Source organism: Bufo bufo, chromosome 2 (assembly GCF_905171765.1).
Source record: "Bufo bufo chromosome 2, aBufBuf1.1, whole genome shotgun sequence".
In the NCBI taxonomy this organism is placed as follows: domain Eukaryota; kingdom Metazoa; phylum Chordata; class Amphibia; order Anura; family Bufonidae; genus Bufo; species Bufo bufo.
Window position 1 is genome coordinate 516,872,180 of NC_053390.1, and position 19,918 is coordinate 516,892,097.

A 19,918-nucleotide genomic window follows, 5' to 3' on the forward strand; every position below is an offset into this window, starting at 1 on the left:
GACAAACAAAAAAGCCCTGCACGCAATACTTTTTTTCCCGTCTAAAAATTGGATCGCAAACGGAAATGGCTCAAACGGATGCCAAATGTGCATAATTGATGCACAGGATCAGGGATGAGCAAATCTACTTCGGATGAAACATCCAAAGTCGATTCGCATAAAACTTTGTTTCAATACTGAGTGCTCCGTACAGTATTAGAATGTATTAGCACCCATGAGCTGAAGTTATTACTTCACGTAATAACTTCCTAAATAGATTTCTACTGTAAAAAAACACTTGGTAAAAAAAACAAAATCGGGTTCGGTTCTTAATGGTACCTTGAAACCGAACTCGAGCTCGGGAAATAGTTTTTTTTACTAGAGATGAGCGAATTTTATATTTTGAAATTAGTTTGCACTTCGTTTGGTGGTAAAAGCATAATTGCGTTATGGATTCTGTTACCACGGACCATAACGCAATTCTATGACGGAATGTATAACGGAATGCCTTTAGAGGCATTCCGTTATACATTCCATCATAATAGAAGTCTATGGGCTGCAAAACGGATCCGTCCCGTTTCCGTTATGCGGGGAGTCATCTCCTGAATAACGGAAACGGGACGGATCTGTTATGCAGGCCATAGACTTCTATTATGATGGAATGTATAACGGAATACCTCTAAAGACTTTCCGTTATACATTCCATCATAGAATTGCATTATGGTCCGTGGTAACGGAATCCATAACGCAATTCTGCTTTTACCAAACGAAGCGCAAACAAATTTTATAACATGAAATTCACTCATCCCTATTTTTTTACCGTAGAAATCAATTTATAAAGTTATTACACAATGTCTCGTGAGACTTCACGAAGTAATAACTTCAGCTCATTGGAGCTAATACTGTACAGAGCGCTAGCCCCGTACAGGATTGAAACAAAGTTTTATCGAATCGACTTTGGATGTTCCATCCGAAGTCAATTCGCTCATCCCTACACAGGAACCTTTTTTTCTTTTTCTTTTTTTTTTTTACAGGATCTATTCTTTCTTTATTTTTGTGTTCTTCTGATAGATCAGAAGAATGGAAAAATAACAGTGATGTGAATTCTCCCTAAGTAGTACTCACCGTTTCCCTAACACTCCCGCTCCAACGCTTTTAAGGTCCCCAGCTGGTTTCTTTCCTGGTCCCTCTCTACATGTAGGAAATGCCCACTCAATCAATTACTGGTCAGTGGTCACCTGTCTCAACCAGTGGTTGCAGTGGCGTACATAGAGAAGTAAGGGCCCCATAGCAAGGATCAAACCAGCCCCCCCCCCCCACACAGGACAGAAGGGTTTCTGCCTAAACCCTTTTCAAATGACCCTTGGACCATTTTATCCACTGCTTCATTTGCTAAAAGTTGTTCCTGACCTAGTTTTCACCTCCAGTCAAAGAGGACATAATCCTAACTAGACTGGACCCCTCTCTTGCTCTGGGCCCCATAGCAGTCGCATGGTCTGCCGCTTTGGTAGTTACGCCCCTTAGTGGCTGGATGAGCAGTTATTTCTTGTGTGTTGAGATGGGACCAGGAGGTGGAAAAAAAAAATTTAGAAGCCAGATAACCTATTTAAGTCTTTCAGGAACAGAGGGATACTGTTCATCTTTCTTAGTACATAAGTAGTCACGCATTGTCACCATCTAAACAAGTGGGAGTTTCAGTTAAATAGAGAGTAAAACACTAAAACTCCAACTCCTTTAATAAGTGGAGGTCTCAGGGATCATCAGACTTGTTATAACAATTTTTTTAAGGGTCACTAACTTTTCATAAAACTTTTGATGTCATAGAGACATATCAAAGGTTAAGGTCAGTGGGGCCACAGAAGGGGCAACAATAATCCACTGTGGTCTGTGCTTGAGAAGGCTAATTAAGGACTACCACCTGAGAGCTGGACTTCGCATACTATTTCCTTGAGATCAGTGGGGGTTTGAGTGATGCGACCACCACCAATCCCTAAAACGAAGGGAGAGAAGCACATGCATATCGCACGCTCTCTCCTTGCTGCACGAGACAGGCTCAATAATAGTCTATGGGCCGGTCTCGATTCTGTCTTTGGCAGCAATTAGAGAGACTATTATATGCATGTGCTTCTTTCCTCTTGTTCTAGAGATCTATGACATAGGTCTTTAACATATCAAAAGTTTTGTGAAAAGTTAGTGACCCTTTTAATGGCCAACCCATTTAAAAGAGGACCTATCGCCTCTCCTGACATGTCTTTTTAGTAATTACTTGCATTCCCAATGCGATAACATTTCTGGAGCATCTATTCTTCTAAATCTATGTTTCATAATGTGTTTATTATTCCTGCTAAAAGTTGAATTATTAATTATTTGCTAGCAGTTTGCAATGAAGATCCAGATGGGTGTTACCAACTGGGGGTGTGTCTCTGCATGGTCTGACACTGGCAGCACAGAGTGGATAATGTCAGACTGTAATTTGTATTACATGGGGAATGCAAGTAGTTACTAAAAGACACATGTCAGGAAAGGTTCCAGGTCCTCTTTAGCCTTCTAGTTTTCTAGTGTTTGAGTGAGCTCAGACATTTCCATATCTGCTGTCCTACATTCCAAGTGCAATGCAGATATTCTTTAGACACTAAACAAGCAGCTGACACTACTGTATGTGTTTGCCTCGAGTCCGAAGAATAACGACTGTCATGCTGGAAGCGAGAGTGATGTATAAATCATGGAAATACTTACATGTCCATGCAGATCAGTATTGAGAAGCATAATTGCACAGGTAAGACAGTGGATGTCGTCTACAAAACATTGAAATATGTACATGTTACTGTAGAAATATGCACTTGTACAAAAATGCTAAACATAAGTGAGTAAAACACAATAAAAAAGATCTCATTTACATTTATTGTACTTGACTGCGTTCTAGATTATTTGATTATTATAAACCAAGGATCAGCAACCTCTGGCACTCTAGCTGTGGTGAAACTACGACTCCCAGCATGCATACTTGCTTGGCTTCTGTTTGAACTCCTATAGAAGTGAATGGAGCATGTTGGGACTTGTAGTTTCACCACAGCTGGAGTGCCAGAGGTTGCTGACCCCTGTTATGAACCATAGATCAGATCACCCCTGGACAGGGGGAGACGTGCCACTGGTGCCTTACAAAAGCCCAAGAGGTAATGGGGGGGACCCACCACTATATAAATGGGGACCAAGGTTCCAGTGGCTAAAATCTACTAATAGATTTTTATCCATTAGATAAAGGGTAGACTAGAAAGTCACAGTAAGGGACAATAAGCACTAAAATTAGCCCTTCACTCTTAATAAGTTAAACAGACAAGAGGCCCAGATTCTATTTTTGCACAGGAGCCCTCTACTACCATGTCTGCCCCTGGAAACCATTTAACCTTACATCAGTGGGGTGAAACCAATTAAAGTATCTACCTTTACCAGTGATGTGCCACACAGTGAAAAATAAATGGACGCTATTACAGCAGGCATTTTTATAGTGAACCACAACTTTTCTAAACAAGCAAAGGAAAATGGAAACCCCTCATTAAACGTTAATGTCTTTCGACAGTGGAAAGTGCAGGTCCCTAGTCTACAGCAGCACTTTGGGCACCACTGCAATGACGCTCTTGAAATTTAACAGGAGCAGGACAGGTTCCCAACAGAGACAACCAAGGACTCACATGATCCCAGTTATCTCGGGTATAGCAGAGTTGACAGGTCTTAGCAGACCCAGATCAGCTCTGCCTGTGATACGTGCCACCACAGGATGTTTTTTCCCAGTAACTAGGGCTCCTATGGATGGCCTTGTTACAGTGGAAAAGTGCAAAAAAAAAATAATAATAAAGTGTAAATATTTTTAATGAACTTTTGGGGGATACTGAAAGAAGTGCCACGGCCTCCACAAACAGCTCGGTGGGGTCATCAATATCAGAATTTCAGAAAGCCCCTTTAACTCATTTGTTATTGATCACATCTTTTATAATTATACATTCCTGTTAATGTGCGGCATTTATATATTTAAAGGCTATGGATTTAGCTTTAGATCAAATTTGCCACCGGTCATCTTTTTATAATAGTTTTTTTTATTATAATTTTGGCCATTTGGCTTCTGCAGCCTATGTCTATTGAACATTGGTTCTTGATTTAGTTATAAATCAGCTTAGAAGATCATTCTAAAGAGGAGAGGGAGGCCCTGGAGAATGAGCTGTCATAGACAGCCAGTCTGATGGATTTGCTAGTGAATGGCATTCTGCAGCTGTTGTGTATTAAAATACATCCATGATGCAGAAGCTAGGGGGGGGGGGGGTAATTTTTTTAAGACCGGCTAGCTGGCTTACATTTAGACCATTTTCTACGCCTACCAGCCCGTCTCCTTCCCTGCCCATTTTTTTTAGACTTGCCGCGAGCGGGGAGAAGTCACAGATAGCAGTGCAACTAACCATTGCACCGTAATCTGCACCAGAAATACGCCTAATATAAGCACATTTCTGGATAATAAATGACCCCTCAAATGTCTAAAATTAAAAAAAAAAAATCCTTTTAGCCCAAAATACATGCAATTAAATGACAAAACTGATCCAAAAGTGTCCATAGCATTTATTGTGCTATATACAGTAGGGTCACATGTATTCTGACCTTTACATTCCATGCACTACACAGTAAGGCCTCATGCACATGACCGTATTTTTTTGCGGTCCGCAAAAACGGGTTCCGTTTTTCCGTGACAATTTTTTCGTCCGTGGGTCTTCCTTGATTTTTGGAGGATCCACGGACGTGCGGAGCCAAACGGATCCTTCCTGAATTACAATGCAAGTCAATGGGGACGGATCCGTTTGATGTTGACACAATATGGTGCAATTGCAAACGGATCCGTCCCCCATTGACTTTCACTGTAAAGTCAGGAGTTAATATACCATAGGATCTGAGTTTTCTCCAATCCGATGGTATATTTTAACTTGAAGCGTCCCCATCACCATGGGAACGCCTCTATGTTAGAATATACTGTCTGATAGGAGTTAGATCGTGAAACTCAAATCCGACAGTATATTCTAACACAGAGGCGTTCCCATGGTGATTTGGACGCTTCAGGTTAGACTATACTAAAAGAACTGTGCACATGACTGCCCCCTGCTGCCTGGCAGGTGCTGCCAGGCAGCAGGGGGAAGCCCCCCCCCCCCGTAGTTAACACATTGGTGGCCAGTGCGGCCGCCCCCCCCCTCCCTCCCCTGTAGTTAACTCATTGGTGGCCAGTGGCCCCCCCTCCCTCCCCTGTAGTTAACTCATTGGTGGCCAGTGGGCCCCCCTCCCCTGTAGTTAACTCTGTTGTCCAGTGCGGCCGGCCCCCCTCCCTCCCTCCCCTGTAGTTAACTCGTTGGTGGCCAGTGCGGCCGGCCCCCCTCCCTCCCCTGTAGTTAACTCGTTGGTGGCCAGTGGGCCCTCTCCCCTCCCTCCCCCTCCTAATTAAAATCTCCCTCCCTATCATTGGTGGCAGCGGAGAGTACCGATCGGAGTCCCAGTTTAATCGCTGGGGCTCCGATCGGTAACCATGGCAACCAGGACGCTACTGCAGTCCCGGTTGCCATGGTTACTTAGCAATTTGAAGAAGCATTATACTTACCTGCGAGCTGCGATGTCTGCGTCCGGCCGGGAGCTCCTCCTACTGGTAAGTGACAGGTCTGTGCGGCGCATTGCTTAATGACCTGTCACTTACCAGTAGGAGGAGCTCCCGGCCGGACGCAGACATCGCAGCTCGCAGGTAAGTATAATGCTTCTACAAATTGCTAAGTAACCATGGCAACCGGGACTGCAGTAGCGTCCTGGTTGCCATGGTTACCGATCGGAGCCCCAGCGATTAAACTGGGACTCCGATCGGTACTCTCCGCTGCCACCGATCGGTACTCTCCGCTGCCACCAATGTACTCAATCGCACTGGCCACCAATGTGTTAACTACAGGGGGGGGGCTGCCCCCTGCTGCCTGGCAGCACCTGCCAGGCAGCAGGGGGCAGTCATGTACACAGTTCTTTTAGTATATTCTAACCTGAAGCGTCCCCATCACCATGGGAACGCCTCTGTGTTAGAATATACTGTCAGATCTGAGTTTTCACGAAGTGAAAACACAGCTCTGAAAAAGCTTTTATGCAGACGGATCTTCGCATCCGTCTGTATTAAAGTAACCTACGGCCACGGATCACGGACACGGATGCCAATCTTGTGTGCATCCGTGTTCTTTCACGGACCCATTGACTTGAATGGGTCCGTGAACCGTTGTCCGTCAAAAAAATAGGACAGGTCATATTTTTTTGACGGACAGGATACACGGATCACGGTCTCGGCTGCAAAACGGTGCATTTTTCGATTTTTCCACAGACCCATTGAAAGTCAATGGGTCCGCGAAAAAAAAACGGAAAACGGCACAACGGCCACGGATGCACACAACGGTCGTGTGCATGAGGCCTAATTCCGAATTTTGCAAACTCTGGACACTGAAGACGCCTCTTCAAACAGCTAATCAGTGGAAGTGCTGGGAGTCAGACCTTGGCCGATCTGATATTTATTTTATTTGTTTTACGCACTTTACAGACATCATCATTAAAAGGGATTCTGTCACCAGGTTTCACCCCTGTCAGCTAAACATATGCTGATGTTCAGGGCCTCATCAGGATTCCTAATGTGGGCTTCTAAATGTGATCCGTAGCCTTATTTTGCTAAAAAACTGGTTTTACTAACCTGTCACTCAAAGAAATAAGGTGCCCAAGGGGATGCAAGGTGCCGGCCGCACCCACCGCCGTTCGTGCCCAGCGCCGCCTTTCCAGACTTCTGCACCGCCTCCTAATCCTCTGTGCCGCCTCTCGCTTTCCCTCCCTCCCCCCTCCTGCTGCTGCTGTAAGATATCGCGCGTGCGCACAGGGCTCTGAAAGGCTGGCGCCAGAGTGCAGGTCATACCTGGGTTGAGCGAAGTGCCGGCGCATGCGCACTTCGCTTCAAGAAGCCAAATCGAGAAGTCCAGTGGGGCGCATCAGGCAGGGCCCTGTGCGCACGCGCGAGATCTTACAGCAGGAGGAGGGAGGATGGAGGGAGAGCGAGAGGCGGTGCAGAAGTCTGGAAAGGCGGCGCTGGGCACGAACGGCGGTGGGTGCGGCGGCACCTTGCATCCCTTGACATCCCCTTGGGCACCTTATTTCTTTGAGTGACAGGTTAGTAAAACCTGTTTTTTAGCAAAATAAGGCTACGGATCACATTTAGAAGCCCACATTAGGAATCCTGATGAGGCCCTGAACATCAGCATATGTTTAGCTGACAGGGGTGAAACCTGGTGACAGAATCCCTTTAAGCTGTTCCCAATGGGGCTCACAATCTAAGGTCCCTATCAGTATGTCTTTGGAGTGTGGGAGGAAACAGGAGTACCGGGAGGAAACCCACACAAACACGGGGAGAAAATACAAACTCCATGCAGATGTTGTCCTTGGTCCGATTCGAACCTAGGACCCCAGCACTGCAAGGCACCAGTGCTAACCACTGAGACATCAGATTGATAGGTTAACAATATCAGAATCCCTTTAACGACCAGGGACACCAATTTATTAAATAATTAAACTTTACTAATTTTGGGCAAATAAATAAATAAAAAATCATTCTTTCAATTGGTCTTTATTAAAAATTTTCAACTGTGTTTTCTCTACAGCTTATCTACAAACTACTGCTCTCTGCATCATACTGAATCTGTCAGAAAGCTGCTTTGGCGGCTTGTCCTCAGGATAGGTCATCAATATCAGACTGGGTCTGACTTCTAGCACCCACACCGATCAGCTGTTTGAAGAGAACGCAGTGCTCGTGTGAGCGCTGTATTCTCTTCACTGTTTACCTGCTCATCGACACTGCAGTGGGGAGCAATGTAATAACAGCTCCTCTGTCCCATTCACTTGACTGGGACAAAGTTTAACTACAATTCCTCTGTACCATTCAAGTGAATGGGATGGAGGAGATCTAGTTACACAGCTCACCACTGCAATGTCAAAGGCAAGCAGGTAAACAGTGAAGAGAACGAAGTGCTTTCAGTAGCACTGCACTCTATTCATACAGCTGATCTGCAGGGGTGCTGGGATTCAGACCCCCACTGATCTGATATTGATGACCTATCCTAATAGGTCATCAATATGGGGCAAGTAGAAAACCCCCGTAATGTGTAAGCTGAAAATTTTCCCCCACTTGAATTAAATTTTTTTACTTTTTATTACTGAGGAACCAGGGGCGTAGCTAGAATTTTGTACAACCCCCCCCCCCCCCCCCTCCCCATGACTATCCTGGCATCGCATATGTAAGGGTGGTTTCACATTACGTTTTTGCCATTTGTTTGAGTTAAAATAAAGGCTACCAAAGCATAGGATACCATGCTTTTGTATCCTGCAGTCAGCTAAAAAAAAGTATATGTTAACGTGTGTATATATATATATATATATATATATATATATATATATATATATTTGTTTGTTTTTTTTGTTTTTTTTTACAAACGGGACTCTATGGCGGCGGATACCTTTTTTGTATAGGTTAGACGGATGGCAAAACGTGATGTCAACCCAGCCTTAGTGTGCCATAATAGTGCCAGGTGCCAAGCACTAGTACACAGCGAAGCGGCATGGCAGAGAAGAGAGACTGCTAAGGATGCTATAGTACAGAAGCCTGGTCCTGGTGATCAGTGGTGAGGACTGTGTTCTACAAGGCTCATTTACTCTATTGGGAACTCCACAGTATCATATACTGGAATCTACAGTATATACTGTAAATATATTAGTCCCACCCCTGAATAATAATACATTTGTGACTATATATTACCAACATACAGAGACTAAATACCGCCATATTGGATAAAAGCTCATACCATGACTAGATAACAAACACTGCAATGTTATAGCCCCATATAATGACTGGATAACACCGCCATACAGTGACTGGATAACACCGCCATACAGTGACTAAAGACCACCATACAGTAACTGCATAACATGGTCATAAAGTGACTGGATAGCACCGCCATACAATGACTGGATAACAGGGTATAAGGGGGCACAGTACAATATACACTGCTCAAAAAAATAAAGGGAACACAAAAATAACACATCCTAGATCTGAATTAATTAAATATTCTTCTGAAATACTTTGTTCTTTACATAGTTGAATGTGCTGACAACAAAATCACACAAAAATAAAAAAATGGAAATCAAATTTTTTAACCCATGGAGGTCTGGATTTGGAGTCATACTCAAAATTAAAGTGGAAAAACACACTACAGGCTGATCCAACTTTGATGTAATGTCCTTAAAACAAGTCAAAATGAGGCTCAGTAGTGTGTGTGGCCTCCACGTGCCTGTATGACCTCCCTACAACGCCTGTGCATGCTCCTGATGAGGTGGCGGACGGTCTCCTGAGGGATCTCCTCCCAGACCTGGACTAAAGCATCTGCCAACTCCTGGACAGTCTGTGGTGCAACGTGACGTTGGTGGATAGAGCGAGACATGATGTCCCAGATGTGCTCAATTGGATTCAGGTCTGGGGAACGGGCGGGCCAGTCCATAGCATCAATGCCTTCGTCTTGCAGGAACTGCTGACACACTCCAGCCACATGAGGTCTAGCATTGTCTTGCATTAGGAGGAACCCAGGGCCAACCGCACCAGCATATGGTCTCACAAGGGGTCTGAGGATCTCATCTCGGTACCTAATGGCAGTCAGGCTACCTCTGGCGAGCACATGGACGGCTGTGCGGCCCTCCAAAGAAATGCCACCCCACACCATTACTGACCCAATGCCAAACTGGTCATGCTGGAGGATGTTGCAGGCAGCAGAACGTTCTCCACGGCGTCTCCAGACTCTGTCACATCTGTCACATGTGCTCAGTGTGAACCTGCTTTCATCTGTGAAGAGCACAGGGCGCCAGTGGCGAATTTGCCAATCTTGGTGTTCTCTGGCAAATGCCAAATGTCCTGCACGGGGTTGGGCTGTAAGCACAACCCCCTCCTGTGGACGTCGGGCCCTCATATCACCCTCATGGAGTCTGTTTCTGACCGTTTGAGCAGACACATGCACATTTGTGGCCTGCTGGAGGTCATTTTGCAGGGCTCTGGCAGTGCTCCTCCTGTTCCTCCTTGCACAAAGGCAGAGGTAGCGGTCCTGCTGCTGGGTTGTTGCCCTCCTACGGCCTCCTCCACGTCTCCTGATGTACTGGCCTGTCTCCTGGTAGCGCCTCCATGCTCTGGACACTACGCTGACAGACACAGCAAACCTTGTTGCCACAGCTCGCATTGATGTGCCATCCTGGATAAGCTGCACTACCTGAGCCACTTGTGTGGGCTGTAGACTCCATCTCATGCTACCACTAGAGTGAAAGCACCGCCAGCATTCAAAAGTGACCAAAACATCAGCCAGGAAGCATAGGAACTGAGAAGTGGTCTGTGGTTACCACCTGCAAAACCACTCCTTTATTGGGGGTGTCTTGCTAATTGCCTATAATTTCCACCTGTTGTCTATCCCATTTGCACAACAGCATGTGAAATTGATTGTCACTCAGTGTTGCTTCCTAAGTGGACAGTTTGATTTCACAGAAGTGTGATTGACTTGGAGTTGCATTGTGTTGTTTAAGTGTTCCCTTTATATTTTGAGCAGTGTATGACCAGGGGCCCAGTGTGGTGTATAAGAGGGCACAGTACAGGGAATGACTAGGAGCACTGTACAGGTTATGGTAAGGGGGCACAATACAGAGTATAAGAGGGCATAGTACAGGTTAGTAGGCACAGTACAGGGGTATCTCCTTATACTCCTGTAATATGCCTCCTACACGGTATCATAATGGGGCATATTGCAGGGAATAGGACACAGGGCAGGGGGCACAGTACAGCATAGGGAGCACAGTACAGAGCAGGGGGTACAGTACAGCATAGGGGGCACAGTGCAGAGCAGCTGGCACAGTACCGGGCAGGGGGGCACAGACTCACCATTTTTGGCTAGGCTGGCAGTGAGTCCTAAGCAGGAGGTTGGCAGCATTAGCTCGCTGGCAGGCTACAGCGGTGCTCAGAGGGCTGAGACATCGCTGCTGCTCATGGTTGCTCCAGCTTCTTGGCTGTCTGTTACAGTCAGAGCCGGAGGTCAGTGGCGCTACATGAGAGGCAGGCAGGCAAGAGAGGGGGGCGGCTGGCTGGCCGGGCAGTCAGTCACATCCAGGGTCCACATGTTTGTCACTTAAAATGATTGGTGGAAAAGCAGCTTCCACTTACTGCTGCTCCAGATAACACAGTGCAGCAGTGCAGAGGAGAGGTAGGAGAATTCCTCTCTCCTCTTGTTTAAGTATGCAGCGTTACAACCCCCACCTTCCCTTAAACAGGGAGACAAAATGAATGGAAAAAAAAAAGATTAAATTATTAGAAATATGGCCCTGCTGGCCACATCCCGACTACTGCTCCCGGGCCCCTACTGAGCTAGAGCCCCGAAGCAGTCGCTTCTCCTGCTTACCCGATAGCTAGAGTGGGCTCGGCATGCATGTTGGTACCTGCATCCCTTGTAATGGAGGCCATTATGGCACCAAAAATGGTAAAAAGCAGAGTGGATCCAGCATGCATGTGGATCCAACACTCCCTGAACTTTATGGCGGCCATTATGGCACATAACAGGTAGTATTTAGTGTTAGGACCCGTCTAACAGAGATCGCCTTGACGTACGGCAGACGGGCTCAGATGGTTTTGTACAAAATGCATTGGCCAAGCATCTCACTTTATAAATAAGCGTAGCATTAGCACTATCATTTTTGGCATTATTGTACTTTATCTGATTTGCAGGGTGCTGCTGCATTGTCTCTTTTTTTCCTACCCGATAGCTACGCCACTGTGAGGAACTTTTAGAGGAAATTGTACAAATTTATATGCCCAGTAATATTTGGCAAACAATCCAAATTCATCAGACACAAAACCCAAATTTTGGAAGCCAACTAATGTGACAAAAATAAAAAAAAATTCCTTGCCTTAAATGTTTAACATGGGAATCCCCAAAAAACATAATAATATCAAATATATATAGGTTGGCTTGGAAATTAAATTAGCCCATTGCTAAAACTGAAAAACTGGCCTGGTGAGGAAGGGGGTAATCACGCTGATAATGAATAGTTAAAAAAGGTTTCAAAGCTGGACATAAAGGGAACACACCAATACAGTATTAGGTTATTGCATACCTGGAGAAAATATGGAATTTGGATTGCATTGAAAATATCTGTTGGAGAAGTGGATTAACACTCTCTCCCTTTCCTGAGTTTCCCCAATGAGTGAGAAGGCTTTAAAGAAACTCCTGTGAAAGCAAAAGCATAAAAATAAATGTACATACAACACAATTACACTGCAATGTAATGAAATGACAGCAGAGGACAAAAATAAAACACAGTGAACAACCAACAGGCACACTTCTGGGTCACAGCCTCTAAATCTTTATTGGTCATTGGATATATGTTAGATACTACTTTAATGTTTAATTTTTTTCAAAATTAGTTTTGGATACAAACAGCATATGTGCGCTCTCTCCAGTTCTTATTTTCAACCAATAGATGGCAGCATTGTTAGTGTTGTCCTTTAACCGCAAAGATAATTGAGATTGTGCCCTTTGAAACAAATGAAGTATGAGACAACTGAACCCACTTTTGGGACCATAACGTCAGGTCTTTTCTCCTGAAAGAAAAAGAATGACGTTCCCACTACAGCACTCTGCAGTGGTTGGTGGAATTTGTTCTGTAGGACATAAGTCATGGTGATATGGAAAAATAAGCCTAAATAGTGGAATTTTATACATTAATGTAGAATTAAATAAATGGGGAAAAAATTTGATTTATATTAACATTTTTAAATACCTAAACTCAGAATATTCATGGGACCTTTCCAATAATTGACACTTGGAGGTATATATAATAACTTGGGGAACTGCTGTGCTACGTAACTGTGAAAACGTATACTGTATAGTAGACTAAACACATTACTGAAAGAGCATTAACCATTAAAGTGGCATCCCAGCCAATAACATTTGTTACCTACACACTGGATCGGTAATAAATTACCTGACGACCGGATTCCCAGTCCATGCTCACCACAACTGCATTAAGAAGAATGTATGCACAGTAGTATACTGCATTCATCTGTACAGCAAAAGGAAGTAAGGCTCTGTTCACACTGCATTTGCCCTGCATGTGTCTAGAGACTCCTATGTACCAAATAGGCAAAAGAGTAGTACGTGTCAGCATGTTTCTTTCTTTTCAACTATACTAAAGAACATAGTTGACTATGCTTTTGAAAACACAGGGATCATGCAAAAAAAAGTTATACTGGATAGGATAAAGCTTTAGAAATGGGAGTCTTTATATTTATGTCAGGGCTATACATCCAGTGTAAAAGGCAGGAGATATATTCATGACCTACATGCTGAACATACAGAGCAAACACAGTGTGAATAGAGCCTAAAAGCCCTTTTATGCATGCTGAAGATCAGGACAACTATAAGGCTAGGGCTATATGTGTCGCGCAACATTTATTGTAATGATAGTCTATGGTGTTGCACTGCGATATACTGCGACTGCAACACGACAGTCTCAAAAAATCCATCCAAGTTGGACTTCTGTGCGACAGTCACACTGCAGTCACAGCATGTCACGGTGTGACACCATAGACCAGGGGTACTCAACTGGCGGACCGCGGTCCAAATACGGACCGCGGCCGCCAGTTGTCCGGACCCCGGCCATCCTTCAGAGCGCTGCTCCTCTCCTGCACACTGTGCCGTGCAGGAGGAGGAGCTTACCGGCGCACTTCCACCTGTCCCACAGCACAGTGAGACAGGGCTTCCTCCACATGTAGCGCTCCTCCTCCTGCACACTCTGGCAGCTCTGCTCAATACAGCGGCGGGGCACAGGAGCTGATAGTTCTCAGCAGCGCAGGAGGAGTCTCTCCCTCCCCCCTGTCCCCGCCGCTGCCAATAAGAAGAGGCAGGAGGAGGAGGGGAGGGGCTGTGGCCACTGCGCCACCAATGAAGAAAACTGACCTGTATTACAAATACAGGAGGCGGGTGCTGGAATCAAATAGCCGGCACCCGACCGCTATGACAGGGAGCTGCGATCAGCTGCAGTTGAGTTAACCCTTCAGGTGCGGTACCTGAGGGGTTAATTGTAGCTGATCGCAGCCCCCTGTCACAAAGGTCGGGTGCCGGCTATTTGATTCCGGCACCCGCCTCCTGTATTTGTATAAGAAACGTTGGTGGCACAGTGCGCCCCCCCCCCCCCCCAGTATAAGAAACATTGGTGGCACAGTGCGCCCCCCCCTCCCTTCCCCATTATAATAAACATTGGTGGCTCAGTGGGAAGTGCCAATGAGGGTTAAAAATAATAAAAGAAAATTAACTCACCTCCTCCAGTTCATCGCGTAACTGCCGGTCTCCAGTTCTTACTTCTTTCTTCAGGACCTGTGGTGACGTCACTGAGCTCATCACATGGCCCATTACCATGGTGATGGATCATGTGATGAGCTCAGTGATGTCACCACAGGTCCTGAAGAAAGAAGTAAGAACTGGAGACCGGCAGTTACGCGATCAACTGGAGGAGGTGAGTAAATTATTTTTTAACCCTCATTGGCACTGCCCACTGCACCACCAATGTTTATTATATTGGGGGGGGCGCACTGCGCCACCAATGTTTATTATACTGGGGTGATGGGGGGGCGCACTGCGCCACCAATGTTTATTATTTTGAGGGGGGGCGCACTGCGCCACCAATGTTTATTATATTGGGGGGCACACTGCGCCACCAATGTTTATTATATTGGGGGGCACACTGCGCCACCAATGTTTATTATATTGGGGGGCACACTGCGCCACCAATGTTTATTATATTGAGGGGGGACGCACTGCGCCACCAATGTTTATTATACTGGGGTGATGGGGGGGCACACTGCGCCACCAATGTTTATTATACTGGGGTGATGGGGGGGCGCACTGCGCCACCAATGTTTATTATATTGAGGGGGGGCGCACTGCGCCACCAATGTTTATTGTGATGGGGGGGTGCACTGCGCCACCAATGTTTATTATTTTGAGGGGGGCACACTGCGCCACCAATGTTTATTATATTGGGGGGCACACTGCGCCACCAATGTTTATTATATTGAGGGGGGACGCACTGCGCCACCAATGTTTATTATACTGGGGTGATGGGGGGGCACACTGCGCCACCAATGTTTATTATACTGGGGTGGTGGGGGGGCGCACTGCGCCACCAATGTTTATTATATTGAGGGGGGGCGCACTGCGCCACCAATGTTTATTGTGATGGGGGGGTGCACTGCGCCACCAATGTTTATTATTTTGAGGGGGGGGCGCACTGCGCCACCAATGTTTATTATATTGAGGGGGCCGCCAGACGAAAAAGTCGGACATGTAGTACTTTTAGTCTGGCGGCCTCTCACCGTGCTGCGCCGTAACTCTGCCCCCATCCCCATTATAGTCGATGGGCACAGAGCAGCGGCACGGCGAAGTAGTGGCAAGATGGATCTGACAGGGTGAGCAGCCTGTCGGATCCATCCTGCTGCAAGTGTGAAAGTACCCTTACTAATGAGCGCTTCCATCATGGAACGCCCATAGTACAGCCTTTACCTCCACCGCTACTTGTGCTAATAAAAAAAAATATATATTACGATTACGGTACCTCCACCTCCATTTGCTCACGCTGTGGAGACCTACAAGACGTCATCACGTTAGAGCACCGGTCCTGAGCTTGCAGTCAGCAGCGAATGTTCACCGCAGCCAGGTGAATGCAAATTTTTTTTTTTTTTTTGCAAAAGCAGAGAAGGGGGGCAATACTCTTACTGGGGGCACTAATGGGGACATTATTCTTACTGGGGCACTAATGTGGCCATTACTAATTCTGGGACTTACCCGGGGCGCTCCACTATAACGTCAGAGCGCCCCACACGCATGTATCACATGATCGCATGGCATCTTTACTGTTGGCGTTCAGCTCGGACCTTCACCTGACTGCAGACCCTGGTATGTGGACCTTTAATAAAACTAGTTGAGTACCCCTGCCATAGACTATCATTACAATAAATGTTGCGCGACACATGTTGCAGTGTAGTTGTTCCCATTTTTTTGCCATGTAGCTCTAGCCTAAAGGATTGGCATTCATATAAACACTTTTTCCTGATAATTGCCCCGTGTGAAGGTGCCACGATCACCCAAAAAAAGTGTTAAATGCTAATTTGCTGAGTGAATGCTGCTTTTATGCGGCACCTAAAATTTCTGTCTGTCTGCTGTTCTGTTCACATAAACTAACAATTATGTCCCATTGATACTCCTATATTACCAAGTGCCTTAAATTCATGAACTCCTATATCTCAAATGCGATTAAACGTGGTCTACCTTGTAAGATGTGGAGACCCAAGAAGGTAGGTTCTCTTGTAGGAATCAGGGAAGGGAGGGGTTGGAGTCAAGAAACAGCATGTGTGTGTGATCCAGAGGACTATAACCACACCAAAATTCTAGTTTATGCTTTAATTCAAAGTGGACCTATCACCACCATTCTAAATATGTGCCATTAACAGAAATGTTTAAAAATGTGTGCTTTGACTCCATATGCTGCAGTCAGGGACTATGGGAATCTGTTGAGAATGCCAGCTACTACCTAACCAGGAAGTTCAGAACAGATTCCTGCAGGGAGCCAAGTCATTTGCATAATCCCTGTCGCTGGATGTTTTGATCCGCACGATGGGGAGATGCACCGGCGGCCGTGCGGGCATCAAATTCGATGCAGGTGCCGGGGAGCAAGGCAAATACAACCTGTGTGAGGGGCCCGGGCATTAGAGGGTTTGGATAACCCCTTTAATCACTGAGTCTACTGAATAACTTCCAGTATAACTCTTGTGACAAACTGCTTAAAAGGGTTTTCCAAGATTTTAATACTGAGACCTATCTTCTGGATAGGTCATCAGTATCTGATCGGTGGGGGTCTGACACCCAAGACCCCCGCCGATCAGCTGTTTGAGAAGGCAACGGAAAAGCTAGGAAAAGCTGTGAGTAGACCGCGGTGCTACTGCCTTCTCGAACAGCTGATCAGTGGGGGTCGGACACCCGGGACCAGAGGATAGGATCCAGAGGATAGTTCATCCGTATAAAATTCCCAGAAAACCCCTTCAACTTTGAGACTTGATCGTTGGTCTAGATGTTATGTTCTTTTATTTAATGTTATAAAAATATAACAATGTAAAATAAAACTATTGTGGCAGTTATTTTTTTGAAAACTGGACCTTATTTAAATATTTTAAAGAGACAAATTTTACTTACCTGAGTGACTGATCTAGGGTGAACCCCGTGAAATCAAAAAATTTGAGATATTCTTCTGCCACAAGCTGGCTGAAGTCATTACTGAAAGAAAGCAATGACAAAACAGTCATCTTTTTCTCTATACATATCATTACATATATATTCCCTAAAATAGCCAGTTTAGCAGCAATTAAAAGGGTCGTACAGAAAAAAAAAGCATAGTTTCTTCCTTCTACAAACAGAGCCATAGCTTGTACAAAACCAGACAGCTGCGAGGCAGAAGAAAGGATTTAACACTTGTGGTCATACATTGCTCAATAGAGTTTTGGAATTTACTTAAAGCCACACAACAATATTTCAGTGTTGGCAGAGTGGTAGAAAAAGTTTGCACACATCATTAAGTGCCAAACTTGACTCAGAGCAGTACAATTTCTCCTGGCTCAGATGTGAAATATAACCTCTTATATATGTGTCTAAAATTTTATGTGACATTATGAACCAGAAAAATCTTTTATGACAAGGCCTAGGCACATTAGTAAATTTGTCCCCTTAGGTCTTCTGATCTTGGTTGGTTAAACAGGCCACTTTATAGAATGTGCACCTAAGGTGTCCAGCCTACACATGTACAAGAGGATCTGAGTGGTATGACTGAGCTACTGTCCAGTAATGACCACCCGTAGACACTAGGCATCCTCAGTACTCCGATCCATGGCCCTGAAATCTCACACTGAAGATCTCAGAGCAGTTATCCCTGCTGTGAGATGTTAACTGCACATGCACCAATGGTACTGCCACTGGCGCATGCACAAGATTTCATGACCAGATCGGTGATCAGTGAGGATGCCTTTCCCTGTCACTCGCACTCAGAGGAGGATTGGCAACAGGGAGAGGTGGAGTTGAAGCAGAGCTCCGAGAAGCAAGGCCAGCTCCTCGGTGCTTCAAGTTTAAATATACTGGTATACCAGGTAGTATGCCTGTGTAATGGAGTTCACCATGGTGACAGATGCTCTTTGAGAGCAGAAAAAGCATCAAAATCTGCAAACAACATGCCAGCAAACCTTATTTGTCTAAGGGCTGGTTCACACAAACGGAACCACTACTGAAAAAAACGGATCCAGGAAAAACGGCCCGCAAAACACTGAAACAGACATACGGTCCTGTGAAAGAGGCTTAATTCTAATAAAAGAGGATTTTGTGATGAGATCTCACACTGAACAGACAGGAATTAATACAATGACATTCGCTCAATGATACTAAAGCTTCAGCATATGAATCTACATAACAGATGCTGCTTGCCAGGTATAAACTAATTCATGTTGGTAGTTTGATAAAGGCTATGTACACCTTCGGAATAAAAAAATATTCTCCCAAAGGTGTACATAGCCTTTAAGCTATATAGCTAGGGAAGAATATTGCAGTCCGTTGAATGTCCGTTTTAAATCTCATTATAATTCCTATGTTTTTATACGTACTTTTTCCCTAAATGCTTTGCAACATCAGAGCGTTTAAATCCATCCAGTTGGTAGAGGCGTTTGGCCAAACGTTTAGCAGCTTGTACGTTACTATTGGTCCCATTGCTGAGGTTTTCAGTGCTTCCTTTTTCAAGGATTTCAGTGCTGCCCATGTCATGTGAGGCCTCTAGAGGGCTTCTGCTGGGTCCGGCATCACTGCAAAACAAAGCATATGTGCTGCATGTCAAAAACAGAACAAATGTACATATAGATATTGGATTCATAGCTGTGTAGCCTTGCATATAATAGAGTACATACAGTAGGATATGAAAAAGGTAAACATTTCCTAAAAGACATCCTTCTACATACCAATACAAACAGTACATCGCCAAAATCAACCCCGCGTTTGTTCAGATTGACTTTCCAAGAAACCTAGTAAAAAGAGTCAACCAATGGTAAGCAATGACTGTACTGCTACTGTACCTAGTAACGGCTCCAGTCACACTGATTCCTGCCACCTCTGAAGGAGGCGCATTTAAAGGCTAATGCTTAATGACTAATGGGCCGACTGCTCACCCAAGTTAGGAAGAGTCATTTGAAGGAAGCTATTCATATTTACTGAGGATTAATATTCACATGCAGAAGGCATCCGAGGCTTTATCCATATGATTATTATTATTCTGGATATAGAGCCAATGTATTTTGTACACCATGCATTCTCTTAAGTTTCTTTATCGGACATCAAGTACCTAAGTACCCCCAAGCCCTAGATGATTGCCATGTTTGACAGCCTTCTAAACAAACTGACGTAAAATGAGAGCGAAGATCACGACTGTTGATCTATGTCTACATAAAGGGATTGGCAACCTCCGGCACTCATGCTGTGGTGAAACTACTACTTCCAGCATGCACACTTGCTTGACGGTTGTCAGGACTCCCATAGAAGTGAAAGGAGCATGCTGGTAATTGAGGTTTCACCACAGCTTGGAGTGCCACAGGTTGCTGATCCCTGGCCTAGAATCCAAAAAACGGTTCTGCGTATTGAAGTGACAAATTCTAGAAATCAGAATTTCCCATAATCCACAGGTCTAGAAAAAGCTGAATTATTGCACTTTTACTGTAGACAGATAAGTGAATGCATACAAGTCTGCATGT

At 45.0% G+C, this 19,918-nt stretch overlaps 1 protein-coding gene across 2 annotated transcripts in view; it reads right to left on the reverse strand.

The window, feature by feature from the left end:
- The window catches only part of PSD3 (pleckstrin and Sec7 domain containing 3), a 444,727-nt gene that overhangs the window by 303,083 nt on the left and 121,726 nt on the right, over window positions 1–19,918 (reverse strand). For both annotated transcript variants that reach the window (XM_040417899.1, XM_040417898.1), the window contains 4 exons: window positions 18,785–18,979; window positions 17,334–17,414; window positions 12,202–12,314; window positions 2,716–2,774 (listed from right to left, as the gene is read on the reverse strand). In XM_040417899.1, the coding sequence (XP_040273833.1) occupies window positions 2,716–2,774; window positions 12,202–12,314; window positions 17,334–17,414; window positions 18,785–18,979 (448 nt within the window). The remainder of the gene's footprint in view (window positions 1–2,715; window positions 2,775–12,201; window positions 12,315–17,333; window positions 17,415–18,784; window positions 18,980–19,918) is intronic.